General features: G+C 42.1%; 1 protein-coding gene and 1 pseudogene across 1 annotated transcript in view; both read left to right on the forward strand.

Annotated features, from left to right (window-relative positions):
- Nucleotides 1-24,080, forward strand: part of SASH1 (SAM and SH3 domain containing 1) — a 193,914-nt gene that overhangs the window by 112,128 nt on the left and 57,706 nt on the right. Inside the window, exons 5-8 of the mRNA XM_068985545.1 lie at nt 4,643-4,683; nt 7,065-7,151; nt 9,526-9,638; nt 19,031-19,132. Coding sequence (XP_068841646.1) covers nt 4,643-4,683; nt 7,065-7,151; nt 9,526-9,638; nt 19,031-19,132 — 343 coding nt within the window. The remainder of the gene's footprint in view (nt 1-4,642; nt 4,684-7,064; nt 7,152-9,525; nt 9,639-19,030; nt 19,133-24,080) is intronic.
- Nucleotides 10,497-14,286, forward strand: LOC138089925 (lanosterol 14-alpha demethylase pseudogene; annotated as a pseudogene).

The following is a 24,080-nucleotide window of genomic DNA, read 5'->3' on the forward strand; positions in this document are numbered from 1 at the left end:
AATTTCATTTTGACCTTTGTTAGTTTCCTCTTTCTCTCTGGTCTTCTCTGCTGTGAGGCATAGATTCAATGGAAAAATAGAGCAATGTAGAATTTACCCTGTCTGGCATTTGAGGCAGCAGTATAAGCTGTGTTAAGTCAATTTTGGTATTATTCTTCTAGCCAGAAAAGGTGAAAGTGTACTTTCCTGGCTTTCCTTTTCCTCACTGACCCCTCTCCTGAAGTCCCACTGCCCACTTCCCCTTCTTTTCCTCACCCCTAAAAATTGGATTACTCCTGAGCTCTGTTTCAGCATCTCTTCACTGTGTTTCGTTGGTCTCCTGGCTTTAAATATGCAGGTGACTTCTAAATGCTTATCTGTGGTCCTCAGTGAGTCCCCTGAACTCAGACTCAAATATCCAATTATCCCCCTTTGCAGTGGTGTTCAATAAGCATCTGAAACTGAGCATGGGCAAAGGAGACTTCTCACCTCCTCCCCTCTCCTTTCCCCAGTCAGTCTTCCCCATTGGAGGAGCCAGTGTCATGTCAGCTTATCATCTAGGTGAGTGCTCATCTGTCAGCTCTTCAGAGAGCCCTTCTCTGTCCATCCTTTCTAGAATTCTCCCCACTTCTTGATCATTCCCCTATCCCCGCTCCAAGAGAACAGGGATCTTACCCATTGTTTACTGCTATGATCTTTTTACCAAAGAGCATGCTAGATGCAGAACGAGAGCTTAATAAATATTTACTGAATGAAAGAAACAGTGAATAAATGAATGAGTGAAAAAAAGGAAGAAAGCAACTTAACAAAGAATTTGCTAATGATTGGAGAGTAGAATGAAAAGAATTGGCTCAATTCTAGAGATGTTCCTTAAGTTGATTTTTAAAAAATCTAATTCACGCATTCCTGATGAATTTTCTTCAGTGAATTTGGGCTTCAGGGAGAACTAGAGTCATTAGGGGTCTTGAGGATAAATATTTATGCGTAAGCAGTTTGGGGGTCTAATAGTAGCAGTTATTGATGAAAAAAAAAAAAAGATCCTGAGTTCGGAGACTTTAAAAGCAAAATTCAATGATTATTAAATGCTTTAATTCTCAAAGTACAGTCGAATTGCTTCCCAGTCATCAGAATCTTTGTGGAAGTCCCCATCTCTTTTACCCTGTTGACAGTGAGCATGATGGGTGGAAACAGGCTGCCATGTTCAGATCTGCAGTGTCTGGCTGGAAGGATGTCTTACAAGGAGGTCTCTTTGGAACTGACTTCTGAGTGTTAATTTCTTCTACCAGGAGATCAGTAAACGACCCTTTCCACCTGCTGCCATCCGAATCTGGAATTTGGTGGCTTCAGTGAATTTTGTTTCTGCTGGATGAATTTTCCAATCAGTTTCGAGGAGAAAGGAGATGGCCTTGTTTTTACATCTCTGCTGCTCTGCCAGCTTCTGTTTGCAGGGACGATTCTCTGCATCCAAATTAAACTTCACATGATGGTATTTTGCCCCTTTGCAAATTGATGAGTTGGGAAGCCTCATGCTTATGAAAGCACTGGCTTGCTATCTTTGGCCAGTATCTAGATTGTGAACTGGTGAAATTCTGAAAACAAAATCCCCGCTGGCCACAATAAGCAAGTTGAATATAGAAACTACAGTGCCATCTGCTGGCATTCTGAGGGAAATGCAAGTGATGCTTAGGAGAAGCACTTATGTAACAAATAGATCAAAATTGCAAATCCAAGGATAAATATTTGAAATGCATGGTAATTTGAAGAAAGTATGTAAAAATAATGAAGTTATAAGTCAGCATTTTAGAGAGGGAAATATTGACTTATTCTGTGGTAACTATGTAATAGTGAGAACATAACTTTTCTGTAATGTGAATTTGGGAAAAATGGGTTGAAAAATTAGAAATCAACGTTTGAATTTTTGAGACAACTTTATATGCACTATATCCAGGTAGGGAGACTTGAGTATATTTTGGAAAGACAATCAAGCTAACAGTGCCTCAGTACAGCTCCTTGCTGACCTCTAACCAGTCAGGGAGCCTTGTGCCTCTGGAGACCAGGGTTTCTTGCAAAACTGGGGTTGAATTAACCAGTGGGTAAAATTCCTTACAACTCAATAAAGCGTATTATTCTAAATCAGCAAAGGATTGGAAAAAACTACTATTTCTTTAGACCATTTTCCCATGAAAACATTTCTTTCAGAAAAAGTGAAAGACATATACATATTTTTAGTTTATTACATAGTTAACTAGTTTATCAGGAGCTAGGGATAGTTGAAATATTTGGTACTAAGCCATTAGGTCAAGACTTTCCTAGTCCTAAGAGCGAGTCTGAAACTCAATGTGCCACTCAGAGGTCATCTACAGAAAGCCTGCTGATGGTGCTGGTTGGCCATGGCCGGTTGCTGTAAGGTAGACTGAGCTAAAATGCAACAGAATAAAATTAAAAAAAAAAACACACCAAAGTTTAAGAATTCAAACCTTCAGCATCAATATCATTTTCCTGCCTTGATCCCCACTCACCTAGCCAGTGCTTCGCTCTGCTGTCTGCTGGCATTTGCCTTGCTTCTCCTTTTGTGACCCTGCGCACTTTGCTTGCCTGTGTGGCTGCTGCTTCTCCTCCACTTCCTCCTCCTTCCTGTCCCTCTCACTTCCACCGCCACGTGCCCTCTCCCCTCCTTCCCCCTCGTCCTTCAGCTGTTGCTTCTCCTTCTTTGCGTGCATTTATTCACATTCGTCACCCTCCCTCCATTGTGAGCCCCGCTTCATCACGATTGTCCGTGTACCTTACTCACAGTAGTAGCATCAGCACTGAGTCATTTTACCGAATGAATGAAGCTTTGAGATGGTTGTTTCATGGAAGCCTTTCACGTAAATATTTGTTTAGGTATTTCCACTTATTGTGTGGATCAAAAGGAAGAGAGTGTATTTTGGAAGCGAAAGCTGGCAAAATGTGTCGAAAGGTAGATTTTCCTTACCTCTTTTTGTGTTGGTGTCCTGGTAGTATGGGCGAGAAACTCGGCTACAAGTCTAGCTCTTCCGTAGTCGAGTCCTTTCCCCTGTTTTTTGCTCTTTGTTCTTAACTCTGTCCCCTCATGGACAGTAGGAGTCAGTCCGGCTTTTGTGCTAGTCAGAAACACTTTTCTCGCAGACTTGGGCTCTGAAGGCGCTTCCATTCTCAAATGTCGGCCAGCAGTCAGCCAGCATCGATGCAGTTATTCCAAAGAGAGTTGCCTTATCACAAGTGGCTCTGCATGAGAGGAAGACCCCAGCCCCTGTCTGGTCAACTTAAATTCTATAGGTTCTTTTCTGGATACTGCATTGGGCAAAAAGTTCACCCAGGTTCTTCTGTAAGATATTACGGAATAACTCGGGTGAACTTTGGGGCCAACACAATTCTTCTCTTCCTGACTGTTTCCGTGGAACTCCGCCCTTCTCACACTAAAGAGTATTTCACCGGATGCCGCCTCCGCACTCCACCCTGGGTGGATATAGGTGCAGTGGAGATTCTGGCGTACATCCTCTGAGGTCCCCTGCTTGTGTTCTGACGCAAGTTCCTTCTTCCTGGCTTTCCTGCTTAGCAAACTCAGGGACACTGCTTACCTCTCACTCTGGACCCACCTGGTGGAAGATGCTGCTCCACCTCGGCTCTTCCCCTTTAAAAAAAAACAGTGTGAACTTTCGTTAGTTCTCCTGCCTTCTTTCTTTAAGTTGGCACCTGTCTGTGTATTTTCTCGAGAAAGGTTTAATCACCTGGTCTGGGGCCGAGTTCACATTTCAGGTTCACACACTGGCAGCCTGGGGAGGGGAGGATATGGGCCAAATCGGATGCCCAGACATGTATTAATGAACTTGAACCCATTTTTAAAAACACTGAGTTATTTGCCTTCACTTTGCACTTTGGAAGGTCTAGTGAGACAGGTAGCAAGCTTGCCAGATGGCAGCAAGGGACAGAGGAGCTCCATCCTGGCCCCCCGCTACCTGGGGGTTCCAGTCGCCTGCGGCTTGTCGTCCTTGAACCCCTGCAGCCTCCTGACTTCTCCTCCAGATGACCACCTTACTCATATACTGAGACTATCTTCTCATTACTACCCATCTGCTGGGTCTGTGTTCTCATTGTTCTTCTCTTTCCCATTTATATGAAAGACTTTTTTTTTTTTTTTAAGTATTTATGTATTTATTTATTTGACTCGTGAGGTCTCAGTTGTGGCAGGTGGGGATCTTTGTTGTGACTCGGTAGTTGTGGTGCTCAGGTGTGGGCCTAGTTGCTCCGTCGCATGTGGGGTCTTAGTTCCCTGACCAGGGATTGAACCCGCGTCCCCTCCCTTGCAATTGGATTCGTAACCACTGGACCACCAAGGAAGTCCCTGAAGGACCTCTTAATGGAAATAACTTAGCATGTAGAATGATCACCCAGTCAAGTCCATTCCCTTCATTTAATATAGGTCGTACCCTGGAGTGAATCTTTAATTAGTGTTGACAAGTGGCGCATTAGCATGTTTCTAGAAAGGCAGCAGATGGCTGGGAAAAGCTGTTGGTTAATGTTCTGTAGAAATTTCCCTGGCTCCGCTAAGCTGATTGATGCTGGGTCTCACTAGTTAGGAGGGTCTTCAGGTCTCACATGAAGGTAAGGTTCCTTGATAATCACACTTGTTTTTCTTTTGTAGGAATCCTCTCCATAAGTCAAACTCAGAAGACAGCTCTGTAGGTCAGTACCACTTTTCTTGGTTTAACCATTGCTAATGAATTATTTCCTTTTGATGCTTTATAGACCATATAAATATGTGAACACACAAAACCTGCAAAGAACCCTTCCATCCAGAAATAAACATTGTTAAGATTTTGACAGCTTTCCCCTTATTTTCTGTGTCTATGTGGGTTTTAAAAAGCATAATTTGGATCATATTCTACAACTGAATGTATCCTGAGCATGTCCCTACATGATTGAGTACTTTTTACAGTAAAATTCTAAAGTCTGCATAGTAATCTATCATGTTGAATGTGCCATAATTCAGACAGCCAGTCTCTTCTTTGCTGGGCATGTAAGTTGTTTGCAATTTTTTCTCGATCACAGGGAAGTGCTGCTGCCCCTGAAAATCCTTGAGCCTACCCATGATCATATCTTTAGGGTGCATGCTCAGTTGTTCAGTCGAGTCCCACTCTTTGCGACCCCATGGTCTGTAGCCCACCAGGCTCCTCTGTCCATGGGATTTCCCAGGCAAGAACACTGGAGTGGGTTGCCATTTCCTTCTCCAGTCTTTAGGGTAAATCCTTCAATTTGGAACTTTTAAATGAAAGATTATGCACAATTTAGGTGTTCTATAGTTTATTTCCTTGGTTATAAAATCGACTTTTCTGAATTTTGTCACATTTTATTCTGTTTTGCTCCAAGAAAGTCTGGCAAACTAGTCATAATTAGGAGCATAAGTGCTGAAGTCAGGCCTTGATTTGGATTTGAATCACGACTCTACCGGCTGCCTAGTTATGACCTTGGGCAAGTCGCTTGTCTCTCTAAGCCTCGGTTTTCTCATCCACCAAGTGGACTCAGCTGTGTCCAGCTCTTTATGACCCCATGGACTATACAGTCCATGGAATTCTCCAGACCAGAATACTGGAGTAGGTAGCTGTTCCCTTCTCTCGGAAACCAAGTCTCCTGCACTGCAGGCAAATTATTTACCAGCTGAGCCATCAGGGAAGCATAGCTTACAAGAAAAAAATCCTATTCCGAGATTGCTCTAGAGAGAGGTATTACTAATCCCGTTTCTGCTGCCACCTTTCATGGCTGATACTTGCTGTTGTGTTTAGCCCAAAGGCAGCAGGCACCTTCCAGATGCTGAGAACAGAGGCAGCCTCAGGCCAGCGGGCTCTGGTTTCCCTCCTGTGGTCCTGGGGGTTGTCAGAATGTAGTAAGGGCATCCTGCTTTGACAAATGATGCCCTTAGCACGGGAGCCCCAGGCGTGGGGTTTCCACGGGTCTGCTTCATGCTACACTGCCTGGCACCACCAGTCTAGACCGTGAGAGCCAACAGTGCATCACTCCACGGGGCCCTGTTTCCAGTGGCCGTGGAGCAACCGGACCCCAAACGGGTGACGAAGCCGCAGCTTCGGGTGTGCCCGTCCCTGAGAAGAGATAGGGCTGCCGCTGCTTCATATGATTTTTAAAGAATAAAGGGCCACCCTGTTCTTTCCTTTTCCTTACTTGACCCATCTCCTCTTGCTTTTTAAAAGGTATTAGGTGTTCCTGAGTATCACAGGCTGACCAGACAGGAAAAGTGTTTAGCCACGGCAGTGAATTTGTGTTTCACATCAAAGTCACGCAGAACCATCTGGGAAAGATGGAGGGGTGTGTGTGTGTGTGTGGGGGGTGTGCGTGTCGAGTTGAGAGATGTCACAGCAGGGTGGCAGTTTGCTTTTCTCATCATGGTGCCCTGGGTGAGCTGTCGGTAGGTCACCAGTAACCTGGGTATCAGAGAGGTGGGACTCACACCCCACCTATGTCATAGCTAGACCCACACCAATTCCACACCATAGAGGAAAAGGGTGGGTCAGCCCCACAGACCTGTGAAACCAGCCCGACTCAGCAGGGTGCCCAGCACATACCAACCATTCTGTTCTCTTCACAAAGCTGGGATAACAACAACAAACAAAATCAAGGGTAGATCAACAACAGAAATAACAACAAAACAAAGTTAACTTTTTAAAGCATCCTATTTGTGGTTCAGTTGAAATCATTGTGGCTGAGACCAAAGGGGGAAAACTATACCACAAGACAAGGCAGAATTAGACACAGTAGTTAAACAGACATCAAAGTGAGTATAAGTATGCATGTTTTGGCTGCTTTTTTTTTTTTTTTTGATGTTTCTTTATTTCTCATCTTAACTCCATTGTACCATTTCTTGCTCTTAGGAAATTTGCATTTCTTTTAAACAACTTTATAGGCATTTCTAAGTCTTTTCACAAAACTGAAAGAGAAAAACTGTCTTTTTTGTGAAATCAAAGTATTCTGACAAGCTTTGAATTGTAAGGAAGAGGTTACTTTGGTTATTAATGAATTTATTGCTTGTGCCTTTTTTTTTCCTTTTTTTAAAGGAAAGGGAGATTGGAAGAAGAAAAATAAGTATTTCTGGCAGAACTTCCGAAAGAATCAGAAAGGAATAATGAGACAGACTTCAAAAGGTACTGTAACACAGCTGGCGGACAGTAGGTCCTTTCAGCTCTAAAATGTTAAGACGTTTGGGCTGCTAATCTAAACGGATGCTGTAAGTTAGAATAAGTCATTGCGTGTGCCCATAAACTGTTCAGCTTTTCTGACATTCCTATCATTACTTTAAGATTTCATCCCAGTGGGTTCTCTTTTTTTCTTTTCTTTTTTTTTTTTAAATCAAAGAAAACAAAACGGAAAGAGTTCACAGCCCTTTCTTTTCATAGATCTGACAGCAGAGACCAAATCTTTCCTTTTCTCAATCACATCAACCTCAGGGAGATCTTTCCTGGCCAAGATCGGCCCTAAAAGGGTCTAGAAAGTCTTAGCATTTGTTAGTTTCGGACCCTCCCCCCTGCCCTGCCACTTGGGGCCTTTGCAGTCTTCTGAACTCTGATGCTTTTCTGTGGCAGGGACAGTTATGGGGCTGTTGCCCCTGGAAACTCTGTCTAATGGGCTGACATCATGGGAATTTGCCCGGGCTGCTTTGTGAAGGGAGTCCTGCCCTCCTCTTGGCCGTGTCTTTTGTTGTTGTTTATATAGTAAGTAAATATGTCATCCCTTTGAGGCCCAGTTATATAATTTATGTTTCTCCAGCATTCAGACAGGGAGGGGAAACAAAGCTACTTCCAGATTCCAGTCTGGCTGGATAAGGTTATCATTAAATGAGCATTTTTAGTTGCTCACCGCTGGCCCGACTTCTTTTCTTTCACGAAATCTCAGGGTCCTACTCTGTGCAGGATGCACAGTTATTCATACACACGGAAACAAGAAACACGGGCAGCCTGTATGCCAGGGGGCACACCTGGGTTCCTTGGCAGTCGTCAGTGGGCTTATTTAAGTCATCTTGCTCTAAGGGAGTTATTCTTAAACATTCCCAGTTTCTCCTTTTTGGGACACACCCAGCATCACTTGAGATTCAAAGTAAACCCCGGATTCTAACAAAGTCTTATTTAGAAAGAAGAGAGAGATGGAGGGAGGAAGCCAACAGTTCATCGGCTCACGTGGATTTCTTTTTAAACCCAAGCAACTCCCTCCACCACTGGAGGCGTTGCAGATAGTAAAATGAATCACCGCCAAGGCTCTCTCTCCCCTCACCTGGCACACACCATCACTCTTCTCGCACAAGGGACCGAGTGGCGAAGGGAACTTGAGCGGTGTTTCTGGACTGATTGATTACAAAATGGAAATGAGATAAGGAAACACAGGGGAACATAAATTCCAAGGTAGGTCCTGACTACGATGCATTCCCACAAGTCTGCAGCCAGATTCATTTAGTCCGTAGCCCAGCATCCTGACGACACTGATGGTGGTGATGTGTGTGTGGGAAAGATGTGGTGGAGGAGAAAGGTGAGGGGTAAGAACTCCAGCTACATGTGACAGCGCATCTGCACCTGACATAACCTCCCCACGCGCTGATCAGAGGCACCTACGCCAACGTGACTCTCGTATTGAGAGCAGATGGCTATGTTCGCTTTTCAGGAAGACTCTGCCAAAGGATGCTAATCGAGGAATTCTCTTTCCCTCTGCAGTTCTGGCTGCCTTCAGTTCCAAACTGGAAGTTGAGTTCCCCTCACAGGGTGGAAACGTATTTATGGCAGTGGCACTTGCAGATATCCACATAGAGAGTACCTTCCTTCTAATGAACTGAAACTATTTCACGCCTGTGATTATATTTACTTGTGCATGTCCCCTGAAGAACACCAGTCAAACTGTTTTATAAAAACAGGCTTTTACCCACTCCTGTATTCTTGCTTGGAGAATTCCATGGAAAGAGGAGTTTGGTGGGCTACGGTCCACAGGGATGCAAGGAGCTGGACACGACTGAGTGACCAACACACCTCACAGGCTTTTACCAGGCTGTGAGCTTTCTTCTGCGGCAGACATGTGACCTTCAAGTTCTCTGTCTTAGAAGAGGATTCTCTTCCCATCTTCCATACAAACATTTTCTTCTTGTTAATGTTTGAAATGGAAGGACACAGAGAGGCTGAAGGAGCCCTGGAGTGCTTGTCCCCTCTAACTGGATCTTTAAATTGGGTCTCTGCCTGAGCGGTCACTCCAGACTCCCTGTTAGTCATCTTCTAAAACTCCTCCACTATACTCTCTGTCACAAAAACTCTGATCCTTCTGAAGGATTTGTTTCCATGGTAACATCCATATGTTCTAGGAGCTTGTTTTCCAATGAGATGGGTTCACTGGCTTCCCCAAATGCAGCCCATTCCTGCTCCTGTGGCTCCATGAAGAACAGGGTCCTGAATCACATCCTTTAGTCCTAGATGACACACAGTCAAGGCTGGCATCTTTCTATTATCTTTCTCATTCTTATTGTTTTTCTTCTTCGATCTCTAGGAGAAGATGTGGGTTACGTTGCAAGCGAGATAACAATGAGTGATGAGGAACGGATTCAGTTGATGATGATGGTCAAGGAAAAGATGATCACCATCGAAGAAGCGCTTGCTCGGGTAAGAGTGCGCATGTTTGGTTTACATTTGTGAGCACCTGACTGCCTTACATTGAAAAATGTTGAGGGATGGCTATAGACTAAATGTTTTTGTCCTCCCCCCATCCCCCCAGATTTATATATTAAGTCCTAATTTGGAGATGAGACTTTTGGAAGGTAATTAGCTCTTCAGAGTGGAGCCCTTATGAAAAGGATTAGTGAGTTTATAAAAGAGGCCACAGGGAGCTCCTTTACCCCCTTCCCCTGTGTGAGGACACATGCTGTCTGTGAACCAGGAAGTTAGGCATCATCAGACACTAAATCTGCCACCTTCTTGATCTTGGGCTTCCCAGCCTCCAGAACTATGAGAAATTTCTGTTGTTTATAAGCCACCCTGTCTATGGTGATTGGTTATAGCAGCTCAAAGAGACTAGGACAGGGGCATCAAAGGGTAAATGGACAGACTGATAATGATAGATTACTCAATAAACACCAAGGAAAAGTTAAATCAACCATTATAAACACTAGTTCTAAAAGAAGCCTTCAATAAATTAAGCTTTGAATAAAAAGGCAAGCTTTATCTGTAAACCTTAAACTTTTGCTTGCTTTCATTTCTAAGTAGATATAAATTATAGTTTATTGTGTTTGTTTGTTTGTTTTTGCTCTGAGTTAAATTAGGCATTAAAAGAAGCCTTTAGGACACTGGAATAGCACTGATAATATCAAGATAGCAATTCCTAAGAGATTTCCCACTTTGTTGCCCAACTAACTGACTGATTAATTCTTCACTTTTACTTTGAATACTTGGTTCATACGGTAGACAAGTCATAAAGTAGGCAGATTTAGAATTTCAAGTCACTAAGGAATCATTGAATGAGGTATGACTTTACCACTAAACAGAATCTTGAAGGTATGAAACCTTGAAATAGTGACAAACATACTGAGAGGTGGTTTAGTCACTTAAGTCATGTCCAACTCTTGCGACCCCATGGACTGTAGTTTGCCAGGCTCCTCTGTTCATGGGATTCTCCAGGCAAGAATACTGGAGTGAGTTGCCATTTCCCTCTCCAGAAAATCTTCCTGACCCAGGATTCGAACCTGGGTTGTGTGCATTGGCAGGCAGAATTTTTACTGCTGAGCCATCAGGAAAACCCAACTAAATTTATAGAATACCCAACTGTACACATCAGTAATTTAAAAAAACCTTTACTATGTTGCTGAGACAATGCTGGGGGGAAAAAAACGCTTGAGGGCAGTGGGAGGTGGGACCTGTCGTAGGAGACCTGAGGTCTAAGGTTACTACCAGATGCCCGCCTGCCGGCTTCTTTCACTCTATTGATGCCCGCCTGCCGGCTTCTTTCACTCTATTGATGCCCGCCTGCCGGCTTCTTTCACTCTGTTGAAGAGGAGCAGGGGTGATCTCAACCGCCAGCATCCCTGGTGGGCTGAAGGTGTGCTGGGGCAATGATGAAGAAGGGGACAAGTGACATCCTGTCCATGCTGCTGATCACCTTCGCCTGCCCTTCACCTTCAGTCTGGTCTCCCACTGCCCCACCCCACCTTTAGCCACCCAACGTAGCTGGGGCATTACGTCCACCATACATCTTCTCTCCAGTACCATTCCTTGAGCGTGTCATAGCACTTGGAAAAAGTCCAGTTGAATTCCTGGAAAATGCATGTGAGAAACACACACCTATATTAATTGTACCATGATGGGCAAGATGTGTACTTACTGTCTGGGGAGTGATGCTGTTACATGGCTACTGTAATCATAAAACGGAACCTCTGAATGCAGAAGCTGTCTGCATTCATCCTGACAGCGTCTGTGTTTGGCAAGAGAGTTGCATCAGTTCAGTTCAGTTCAGTTGCTCAGTCATGTCCGACTCTTCGCAACCCCATGAGTTGCAGCACGCCAGGCCTCCCTGTCCATCACCATCTCCCGGAGTTCACTCAGACTCACATCCATCAAGTCGGTGATGCCATCCAGCCATCTCATCCTCTGTCATCCCTTTCTCCTCCTGCCCCCAATCCCTCCCAGCATCAGAGTCTTTTCCAATGAGTCAACTCTTCACATGAGGTGGCCAAAGTACTGGAGTTTCAGCTTTAGCATCATTCCTTCCAAAGAAATCCCAGGGCTGATCTACCTCAGAATGGACTGGTTAGATCTCCTTGCAGTCCAAGGGACTCTCAAGAGTCTTTTCCAACACCACAGCTCAAAAGCCTCAATTCTTCAGCGCTCAGCCTTCTTCACAGTCCAACTCTCACATCCATACATGACCACAGGAAAAACCATAGCCTTGACTAGACGGACCTTTGCTATCTAGGTTGGTCATAACTTTTCTTCCAAGGAGTAAGTGTCTTTTAATTTCATGGCTGCAGTCACCATCTGCCAGTGATTTTGGAGCCCAAAAAAATAAAGTCTGACACTGTTTCCACTGTTTCCCCATCTATTTCCCATGAAGTGATGGGACCAGATGCCATGATCTTCGTTTTCTGAATGTTGAGTTTTAAGCCAACTTTTTCACTCTCCTCTTTCACTTTCATCAAGAGGCTTTTTAGTTCCTCTTCACTTACTGCCATAAGGGTGGTGTCATCTGTATATCTGAGGTGATTGATATTTCTCCTGGCAATCTTGATTCCAGCTTGTGTTTCTTCCAGTCCAGTGTTTCTCATGATGTACTCTGCATATAAGTTAAATAAGCAGGGTGACAATATACAGCCTTGTCCTACTTATTTTCCTATTTGGAAACAGTCTGTTCCAGTTCTAACTGTTGCTTCCTGACCTGCATATAGGATTCGCAAGAGGCAGGTCAGGTGGTCTGGTATTCCCATCTCTTTCAGAATTTTCCACAGTTTATTGTGATCCACACAGTCAAAGGCTTTGACATAGTCAATAAAGCAGAAATAGATGTTTTTCTGGAACTCTCTTGCTTTCTTGATGATCCAGTGGATGTTGGCAATTTGATCTTTGGTTCTTCTGCCTTTTCTAAAACCAGCTTGAACATCTGGAAGTTCACGGTTCACACATTGCTGACATCACCAGATGGTCAACACCGAAATCAGATTGATTATATTCTTTGTAGCCAAATGGAGAAGCTCTATACAGTCAACAAAAGCAAGACCAGGAGCTGACTGTGGCTCAGATCATGAGCTCCTTATTGCCAAATTCAGACTTAATTTGAAGAAAGTAGAGAAAACCACTAGACCATTCAGGTATGACCTAAATCAAATCCCTTATGATTATACAGTGGAAGTGAGAAATAGATTTAAGGGACTAGATCTGATAGATAGAGTGCCTGACGAACTATGGACGGAGGTTCGTGACATTGTACAGGAGACAGGGATCAAGACCATCCCCACGGAAAAGAAATGCAAAAAAGAAAAATGGCTGTCTGAGGAGGCCTTACAAATAGCTGTGTAAAGAAGAGAAGCAAAAAGCAAAGGAGAAAAGGAAAGATACAAGCATCTGAATGCAGAGTTCCAAAGAATAGCAAGAAGAGATAAGAAAGGCTTCCTCAGCAATCAGTGCAAAGAAATAGAGGAAAACAACAGAATGGGAAAGACTAGGGATCTCTTCAAGAAAATTAGAGGCACCAAGGGAACATTTCATGCAAAGATGGGCATGATAAAGGACAGAAATGGTATGGACCTAACAGAAGTAGAAGATATTAAGAAGAGGTGGCAAGAATACACAGAAGAACTATACAAAAAAGATCTTCATGACCAAGATAATCACGATGGTGTGATCACTCATCTAGAGCCAGACATCCTTGGATGTGAAGTCAAATGGGCCTTAGAAAGTATCACTACGAACAAGGCTAGTAGAGGTGATGGAATTCCAGTTGAGCTGTTTCAAATCCTGAAAGATGATGCTGTGAAAGTGCTGCACTCAGTATGCCAGCAAATTTGGAAAACTCAGCAGTGGCCACAGGACTGGGAAAGGTCAGTTTTCATTCCAATCCCAGAGAGGCAATGCCAAAGAGAGTTGCATAGGATGCATCAAACTCAGTTTTCTTGGCGCAGAAGAAAATGTTTAAAGCATCAACTTAGTTAACACAGTCAAAAGTTAACACGGTCAACTTGAAGAGGCACGTTTCTATAATTGAAAAGGAAACAAAAGAATAGTTTCAAAGTTGGGGAGGAAAAAAAATTAGATGCTCTTTCTTAGCTGATACCTTTATCAGCTAGCCATTGTTTGCATGGAGTCAAACCAGGAGTCAACTTCATGAAAAGGTGGCACAGCTGTGTGGACGTGGATGGAGGTTTTAGCCCTGGAGCCTGGCTGTTGCCAGGCTGGCTGCCTTTGCCTATAGGACAGAGCCCATCAAGACATCAAGAATGTTTTCTATAAGGCAATCCAGAAACAGATTAAAGAAAAAATTGATAACTTTCTCCAAACTTTATTAGATTTTACACACAAAGGTGGGTGTCCTTTGACAGTTGATGAAATAGCAGGGGACCTTGTTGGCCGGCTCTTGGCAAGGCAAGATGCATTCTTGGCTACTAGCATCTGGATGGGCTTCCTTTCAGCCAGAGACAAAACAAGAAAAACCAAGGATCTGCCTCCTTTAGCTTATGATCAGCTCAAGGGTCTAAGTTTATTTGATCACTGTATAAAAGAAACATCAAGAGTTAGACCTCTGGGAATTCCCTGGTGGTCCAGTGGCTAAGACTCTGTGCTCCTGATTCAGGGGTGCTGGGTTCGATCCCTGGTCAGGGAACTGGTTCCCACGTGCCACAACTGGGACTCTATGCAGCCAAATAAATAAAAATAAAGATGAAAAAAAAAGTTAGACCTCCTAAAATGACCGTGGTAAGAATGGTCTTTCCTGACGTCATACATGTGTCTCTTCCACTGTCAGTCAGAGACTAAAAGACCCATAGGTATTTAATGCTTTTCTGTTACTAAAGAATTATTATAATCTGTTTCAGAGAGTTGTCTGATTCATAAGCCATTCTGCAAGAGGTTAAAATATTTGCATTTAAAAATTTTTATGTGTTTCACATTCAGTGTAGCTAAGGAGGAACTTGGAAAATAATGTTAATAATTAGCTCCTCCAATTCATTTTTTATATTTGAATTCTCTAAAGTTACGTCCCTTAAAAGTTTATATAAACTAGCTAGTAAATATCTGTGGTATTCAGGGCACTGACCTGCACAGCCCCTGGGGCACATGGAACACAGTTCAGGGTTCCTTAAACACTAGTGTACTTTGATATATATTTCAAAGATTCAGATTATTTTTATCATAAGTCTGCATGCTGCTATTCAGACACAGTTAAATGCGCAGTATAATTAATGTACTGTGATCATTTTACCACTCTTTAGATAATATTGCACAGCCTAGTTACAGTTCGAGGAATTCAATTCTGAGACTGTGTGTGCAAGATGGTGATGTGGCCCCTGGGAGGAATTTCTAGGGCTGGTCTTGACTTACTAAGAAGGTGTAATTTTTCTCTGATTTGTTAGGAGGAATCTAATAACTTGTGTCCCGATTTGTTGCTCAATGTAATTGTTGTTGTGCAATGTATTTTTGTAATGTTAATGAATTTAAGTAAGTAAGTGGAAGGTTAGGCGCAAAAACAGACCCCTAGGTAGAATGTCTAGACGTTAGTTGTGACAGGACAGCCCAGCATCAGGAGAGAAGGTTTTCTCTCATCTGGGCTGGGTGTATCACCCAGTGTTCCTGTATCGGGGCAACTTTTAAAGTGAAAGTGAAAGTGTTAGTCACTCAGTCGTGTCCGACTCTTTGTGACCCCATGGACAGTAGTCTGCCAGGCTCCTCTGTCCATGGGATTCTCCAGGTAAGATTACTGGAGTGGCTTGTCATGCTCTCCTCCAGGGGATCTTCCCCAGCCAGGGGTTGAACCCATGTCTCTTAGTCTCCTGCATTGGCAGGAGACTTTACCACTAGCACCATATTGGGGAAAATTTTGCCTATGTTCAAATGAATACAGTTTGGCCCATGGTGCTTTGTTTATATGGATTTGATCTGATTGATGAGTATTTACCCTCTGTGAAGAATATGTCCATGATTCACTTTCCCAAAAACCCAGTTATCAATGCTGCTGCTAAGTCACTTCAGTCGTGTCCAACTCTGTGTGACCCCAGAGACGGCAGCCCACCAGGCTCCCCTGTCCCTGGGATTCTCCAGGCAAGAACACTGGAGTGAGTTGCCATTTCCTTCTCCAATGCATGAAAGTGAAAAGTGAAAGTGAAGTCGCTTAGTCGTGTCCAACTCTTAGTGACCCCATGGACTGCAGCCCACCAGGCTCCTCCATCCATGGGATTTTCCAGGCAAGAGTACTGGAGTGGGGTGCCATTGTCTTCTCCGCCAGTCATCAATACAAAGATAAAAATGAAAAAGGCTGCAAGGAACTAATATGTGAAACACCACTGTAAGTTGCAAAAGCATTTAGAGAGAATGAAGTTTATGAATTAACTCTGTGTAAACAGTATGTGATTTAAAAAGACAGCAGCTTAACTTAACGATTTTTGTAATTTTTTTTAACTGAACAGTTCCTTCAAACTGTTGACCATGGATAGTTCTCCTGAGAAGGGTATATGCCTGAGTCCATATCTATGGTAACTGGGAAATTGAAGAACAGGTTTTTTTCTTTTTCTTTTCTAAAAGGGAGTCTGGGCATCTAGTATACCAGAGCATGAGATTATGAGCTGAGAACCCACATATATTATTGAATCATTTCCTTGTAGCCGCTCTTGCACATCAATCATAGGAATGTGGGCAGCTAAAGGCTCATGAAGAGAGGCCATAGGAGAGCAACAAAGTGATTGAGGGTTTTTTTTAAAAATAGGTCTCGTGGGCTGAAATTGGAAAGGATTTATCTCAGAAAAGAAGCAGCAAAGAACTTATTCACTGTCTTCAAGTATATGAAGGATTATTAAACAGTCCATCTTTAGGATGTACTGAAGAGAGTTTTGTTTTCATCTCTACTGAGGAGAGAATAAAAGGAAATGAATGAAGACTGCAGCTGGAGGAGACTTGGATTAAATATAAATGTTCTTTATAATAAGCACTTGTAGGATTGGGAACATTTTAGAATTGCTCACCATGAAAGTCTTTACAGTAGGATAAGATGGGCATCCCTCTAAGCATCATGTCATAGACTTCAAGTGTGAGAAAACTACGAGACTTGGGAAAAAGGGATGTGAAGGTAGAGTTCCTCCTGAGATAGACAGATGGACAGACAGACACCAACACACATGCTCACACACACACTTTAAAATGCCATTATTTAAAAACTCCCAGAATTAAAGTAAAGCTCCATAACTTTGCTTTAAAACACACATGTTTCTCAAATGAACATCATCAATTGTCTTTGGGAGCAGAGTGGATTATAAAAGAGTAGGTAAATAATAACCAGGCTTTTTTCATTGTAAAATGTTAAAGATCTTGTTTTTTTTTTAAGTTAGGAAGTTAAAAATCAAGGTAAATTTAGATAGAGCACAAATCTGAATGTTTATCAGAAGCACATGGGAAATTCCTCGGTGGTCCAGTAGTTATGACTCTACGTACTCACTGCCAAGGGCCTGAGTTCAATCCCTGAATGGGGAACTCAGATCCCACAAGCCATGAAACCAACAAATGAATTTTTTTTTTTAAAGAAAGAAGAAGCACATGTACTCTTAGGCTTCAAGATAAATGATGGAAATGGACAGATAGCAAAAGAAAAATGTTGTCTGTTTATGATTAACTGGGGAGGACTCCGTTTTGTTTTCCTAAAGATGAACTGCTTATTTAGTGCCTCAGGGAACTTGGGGCTAATTTGAGTAAAGTACGGCAGGGACCCTGAAAAGCAGATGATAATCCCCCTTTTCAGAAGGTAGCTGTTTTGCTCATACAGGAAGAATAATGCACTTCTGGAAAGGAAGAGCATGCTAGTATGTCACTTAAGTGTATTATAGAGATTAGAGCATATCAATCCCCCTAATATACTACAAAGATTAAAATATTAAGTGCCTGAATAGCAGAAGTTCAGAGGTCTAGAATTGATGTGAACTTCAAGCTTTCTTTTACCTGAAACCACAAGGGTGATAATAAAGTGTGTATGTTAGTCACTTAGTTGTGTCTGACTCTTTGTGGCCCCATGGACTGTAGTCTGCCAAGTTCCTCTGTCCACGGAATTCTCCGGGCAAGAATACTGGAATGGCTAGCCATTCCATTCTCCAGGAGATCTTCCCAACCCAGGGATTGAACCCACATCTCCAGCATTGGCAGACGATTCTTTCCCTCTGAGTCACCAGGGAAGCTCGATAATACCATCATAATAAGTCTATTGCAAAGGGTGCAGTGTGTTAAGCTTGCTGGGTTATTTTACTTTTTCTAATAATAGTCCTGTGAGACAGTTTATTGTCATCACGTTTTCCATGTGAAGGAACTGAAGCACAGGGAGGTTAAGCTATTTGGGAACCCTTACTTGTTAATATTGTCTGCCTTACCCAGTCCATTTCCTGTCACAAGTGTGCACAGAGAAAAATTTCAAAGTGGAAATAAGGCTTTGGAAGCTTGCCTTTTTTCTAGTAGAATGGCTTTGCTACATCCACATAGCTTCAGTGGTAAAGGACAGTCCTGATATCATCTCCTGGGCTGTTAGGTCATATTGTTTCTGTTTTTTGGTGTCTTGATTCATGGACTGTGATTTTATCAACGTCCTAAATTTGTATCTAAAAACTGCTTTATAACAGAATTTTAATGCAGCGACAACTTAATTGTATCATGCAGATAGCTAAATTTCTACCTGTTTTTAGGCAAGTACCTGGAACTTCTCACGTTGCCATTCAGAAAGCACATTCATCTACTTCTGCTAGGTTACATTGGTTAATTTTCTGTAATACCTCATCTGTCAAACATTAAATGTCTCTGAACATATTCAAAATATATTGTTCTCTCATCCAGAGAATCCCAAATAAATCCTATAACGTTTGTTAGATGATAACATTGAACTGAATTCGAGGCAGTCAGGACAAGAAAGCAGTTTTTAAAAATCACTTTCCGGCTTCCACCTCTGTTTTACTAAAATATCCCAAGCCTACACCTTGTGTGTTCTACAAGGAGAGGTAACCCAGAGGCCAGACTACAGACAATTTCTGTTATCAGACTTCCTACTAAACTGAGAAAGATGAGTCTTGATGTTGGAGGGTGTTGGAGAAGGAAAATCAAGGTTCTTTTTAGAATACAGAATACAAGGAGTCCATTGTGTCTCTTGGTTTGATTTAGATGCAAACCTTCAAGACAGGGCTTGTATCTTCTTTCTGTTTGGGGACTTTCATCTTTGGCTGGCATTTGATCACCAACAGGGGTGTGAAGATGGTGCCCAGAGTATTCTTTCTGCTGCTTGGTAGACAGTCTGGGCCATTATTTCCGTTTCAGTCTTCCATTTTCTCTTGTTGCAGCTCAAGGAGTATGAGGCCCAGCACCGGCAGTCCACTGCCTTGGACCCTGCCGACTGGCCAGACGGTTCTTACCCAACATTTGATGGCTCATCAAACTGCAATGTAAGTTTACTGTCTCTTTGAGCATCTTAACCGCTTCTACTAAAAAGGGACAGCCTCCACCATTTCAGCCTTTGGGCTTCTTTTTGCAATTACCACCTCCCACCTGGATCTAAAAAGAGGCGTCTCTTCTGAGATGTTATTCTTTTCTTTCCCTGATAACCTGCAGTTGGAATAGTACTGTTCATGCTGGTTAGTTTGGTTGCTTTATTATGGTCAAGTACAACTTAAAAGTTACCATTATAAGCATTTTAAATGTTCAGTTCAGTAGCACTAGATACATACACTTTGCTGTACAACCATCTCCTCAACCCACTTCCTGAACTTTTCCATTATCCAACACAGATATTCCATAGCCCTTAAACAATAACTCCATTCTTGCTCCACCTTCTCCAAACTCCTGGCAACCCCATTTTACTTCCTGTCTCTATGAATATGACTAGCCTAGGTACTTATAAAGTGCCTGTAGAAGTGAACTCATACAATCATTGTCCTCTGTGTCTGGTTTATTTCACTTAGCCCCCTGTTTTCTAGACTCATCCCTATTACGTCTGTACCAGAATTTCATTCCTTTCTATGGATGAACAGTATTCCACTGCACATGGATGCCATTTTTGTTTAATTTCTCTGTTTAACTTTTTGAGGCGATGCTGTTCAGTTTTCCGCAGCAGCTAAACCATTTCACGTGCTTGACAGCTACATGGAAGTTCTAATTTCTCTGCTTCCTCACTAACACTTTTGATTCCCCCGCCTAGCCATTCCGAGTGAGTATAGAATGATGTCTCATTGTGGTTTAGATTTGATTTCTCTAGGGTCTAAGATTTGGTTTCTCTAATGTTTAAGCATCCATTTTTATGTGCTTGACCATTTTAATATATTCTTTATAGAAGTGTTTACCAACTTATTTGCCCATTCTTTAATTGTGTTTTTGTTCTATTGGTTGTTGAGTTGTAAGAGTTCTTTATATATTCTGAATATTAATCCCTTATATGGTACATGACTTGTAAATATCCTTTCCCATTATATGAATTGCCTTTTCACTCTTTTTTGTTGGCCATGCCTTGTGGCATGTGGGATCTTAGTTCCCTGACCAGGGACCTAACTCATGCAGACCACCAGGGAAGTCCCACCTTTTTACTCTCTTGATAATGTCCTTTGAGGTATTAAAGTTTTAAATTTTGAAATCTAATTTGCATTTGCTTTTGGTATCATATCCAAGAAATCATTGCCAAATAGTTGTGGTGAAGATTTTCTCCTGTATTTTTTTAATTTAAATTTATTTATTTTAATTGGAGGCTAGTTACTTTACAATACTGTATTGGTTTTGCCGTACATCAACATGAATCCGCCGTGGGCGTACACGTGTTCCCCATCCTGAATCCCCCTCCCACCTCCCTCCTCCTGTGTTTTCTTTTAAGAGTTTACAGTTTTAGCTCTTAAGTTTAGGTCTATGACCCATTTTAAGTTATTGTTGGTATATGATAGAACATATGCATCCAACTTCATTGTTTTGTGGGTAGATTCCTTGTTTTCCCAGAACCATTTGTTGAAAAGACTGTCCTTTCTTCATTGAATGGTTTTAGTACCTTTTTTGAAAATTAATTGACCATATATGTAAGGGTTTATTTCTCAGTTCTCTTAGTTTATTCATTGGTTCATATGTCTGTCCTTTTTGATTAATGTAGCTTTATAGAAAGGTTTGACATTGGGATATGTAAGCCTTCCAACTTGGCTCTTTTTCAGACTGTTTCAAATATTAAAATCCCTTGAGATTCCATAAGAGTTTTAGGCTGGATTTTTCTATTTCTGCAAAAAGAACCATGAGATTTTGATAGGGATTGCATTGGATCTGTAGATCAATTTGGGTAGTATTGTCATCTTAACAGTATGAAGTCTTCCAATCCATGAAACAGGCTATCCTTCCATTTATTTACATCTTATTGGTCTTTCAGCATTGTTTTGCGGTTTTCAGTATTAAAGTCTTGCCTCCTTGGTTAAATTTAAGTATTTTATTCTTACTGTTATTTTTACATATGATAACATTAATTTCCTTTTCAAAATGTTTATTATCAGTATATAAAGATGGAACTGACTTTCATACATTAATTTTGTACTCTGCGACTTTGTGGAATTTCATTATTATCTCCAGTAGAGTGTGTGTGTACATGTGTGTAATCTAGTGTTTTCTACATGTAAGACCATGTCACCCAAGAACAGAGGCAATTTCATTTCTTCTCTTCCAGTTTTGATGCCGTTTATTATTCATTTTAAAATGACCAAAACAGTACTTCCCAAGAGTTCCACCAAGATCATAGGAATTAGAGTTCCAGAGTTTCAGACAGACATTTCGTGGTGTGATCGTCAAACTTCATGACATGAAAATGAAGGGAATTTGCTTTTTTTCATCTGTTACACAATGATTTTGTTCATTAGCACATTTCTTCCTTAAGTTTTGGAAACAACTCTTCTCCATGTTTTCAGTCTCTTGTTTCCTCTCATTAATGCTCCATACAGCCAGTCATCTTTCCAAAATATACGCCTTTTCTTACATTCCTATGTTTCACAAAAGGCTGAGGAGCTTCCCAGGTGGTGCAATGGTAGAGAATCTGCCTGCCAACGCAGGAGACATGGATGCAATCCCTGGGTCGGGAAGAACCCCTGGAGGAGGAAGTGGCAACCCATTCCAGTATTTTTGCCTGAAAAATTCCATGGACAGAGGAGCCTGGCAGGCTACAGTCTGCCGAGTCACAAAAAGTCGGACACAACTGAGTGACTGAGCTTGCATGCATGCACAAAAGGCTGAAGGTTTTCCAGTTTTATAAGATAAATTTCAAAATTTTTGGCAGACTCAAGACCCTATGTGATCTGGCTTTAATCAATTTCTCTACTCCCATCTTTCATCCTTTGCCCTAACAGCCTCCACTCCATCCACACTGGAGCCTGCATGCATTACTGATCATAACTTGTATTTTCATGCTCTCTGCTTTAATTTGTGCATTTCCTAAAAGGTCTCCCTCCATATTTTCCGGGTAAAAATCTATGCCTCCTTCAGGGTGATGTCCAACTGCCACCTCTTCTGAAACTTTAGCATCCTCAAGTATATTTTCATAGCTTTCTGTTCTGCAATTTGTTAAATTAGCTTGCAACACAAAACCTAACAGGTGTCCTGGAGTATCTGAATTAATTGTATATCAACCTCCTTGAGGTTGAAATTATGAGCTCCTTGAGCAAGAAAGGCATGCCTAGCACAGTGTTCAGCTCCTATAGCCTATTTGAGAAATATTTAGTGCACAAGCTTGTATTTGAGTGGTCATTCTTCTTGACTGCTTTTAAGAGCATGTTTTATGTCTTCCAACTCCAGATTCAGTCTTTATACTTTCTTTGCATTTAAGTAACAAATGATGGCATATCTGTAGTAAATATAACCCTCCCACTATCTTCTTGTCCCTGATTTCCTAAATCAAGCACCAGATTCCATTGCAGCTAAAACAAACAAATAGACAAACAAAAGGCCCACAGGTTATTCATTTGAAAACACTGCGTGGTATGCTGTTGTGTGCAAGGTTTAGACTTTACCATTTATAATAATAAATGTGTCATATGCTAGCCAGCAGCATGTCCTAGGACTATGAGGTCATCAAAGGAACCATATCTATGGTTTTCAATGCATTTTTTGGGGTCTCTTATCCTCTAGTTCTAAAGACTAACATAATATAAATGTAAATCATGAATCCAAAGAATCATGAAGAATAAATAAATACCATAACTCAGGACTCTGTGATTCAGACCCAACTCGGAGGAGAGAGAACACAAAGCCCCAGTCATCCATAGTGGGTCCTTTAGTGTCCATCTCACTGGATACTGTCCTGATTAATAGCATCTGCATCAAGGGAGAGGATATAAGATTTTATCCATTCAGAGAAACAGGCCAGTGGTAGAACCTCACATAGTTAGATGGCAAGGAGAGAGGCTTGTCTCATTTAGGAAAAAGTTACTATAAAACAAGTTGCTGAGGAAGCATTATATTAAGTATTGGTTTGTTGAGCCCCTTTCAGAGGGTAAATCACAACCATCACCTTGATATCAGCTGTCAGAATGAAATGGGTACTTCTTAAATGGGTACTCTCTGGCGCGTTTGTTCATTTCGGTGACATCTGTGGAGCACTTGCTATGTGCCAGACTTTGTGCTAGGGATTCAGGTTGCAAAGGTGAAAGGGGAGACTCTGCCCCCGTAGTGTTTCCCCTGGGATGCAGAAGTTAGAACCCCCTCACTCCTGCTCCCAGAGATTCATGCACACACTTAGTTATCATTTCCTCAGCAAACTGTTTCTTCATAGACGGCTCAAAAATATGCTCAGCCTTTCCCAGTTGGACAGAGGGCCAACGATACCATATGCTCCCTCCACTTTCAGCACAATTTCCCAGAAGCTCTAGAATGACTTACAGTCCTGGGATGTTCCTGGCAGTCCAGTGGTTAAGACTTAAGGCTCCCAATGCAGGAGTCACACGTTCCATCCCTGGTCGGGGAACTAAGATTCCCCCATGCCCTGTGGCATGGCCAAAAGCAAACAAAAAAATAGAATGGCTGGCCTCTGTTACTGAAAGATGTTGGCGAATGAAGACAGCCTATTCAGCAGTGGAGAGAGTTTTCTGAAGAAAGGCTGTCTACCCCACGTACTTTGCTAGCTGTCCCTGTGCAAACAACCCACACCCGTGTTCAGTCACACCGTTCATTACTGTCTGTACCCAACCACCACTGGCACCGAAGTTTGGTTGTACTTGATGGTAATCCCGACATGTGTGACACTCGCCCCACTTACCCTGACTTTAGTCTGTCTTGTGTTTTCCTGGAGACTCAGCAAGAAACTCCATCCAAAATACTGCTTCTCACTGATGCTCCATTTGCCTGATAGTGAGTAATTAATTTCAGATAATTCCCACTGTGTACTAT

The sequence above is a fragment of the Capricornis sumatraensis genome, chromosome 13 (genome assembly GCF_032405125.1).
Source record: "Capricornis sumatraensis isolate serow.1 chromosome 13, serow.2, whole genome shotgun sequence".
NCBI classification, from domain to species: domain Eukaryota; kingdom Metazoa; phylum Chordata; class Mammalia; order Artiodactyla; family Bovidae; genus Capricornis; species Capricornis sumatraensis.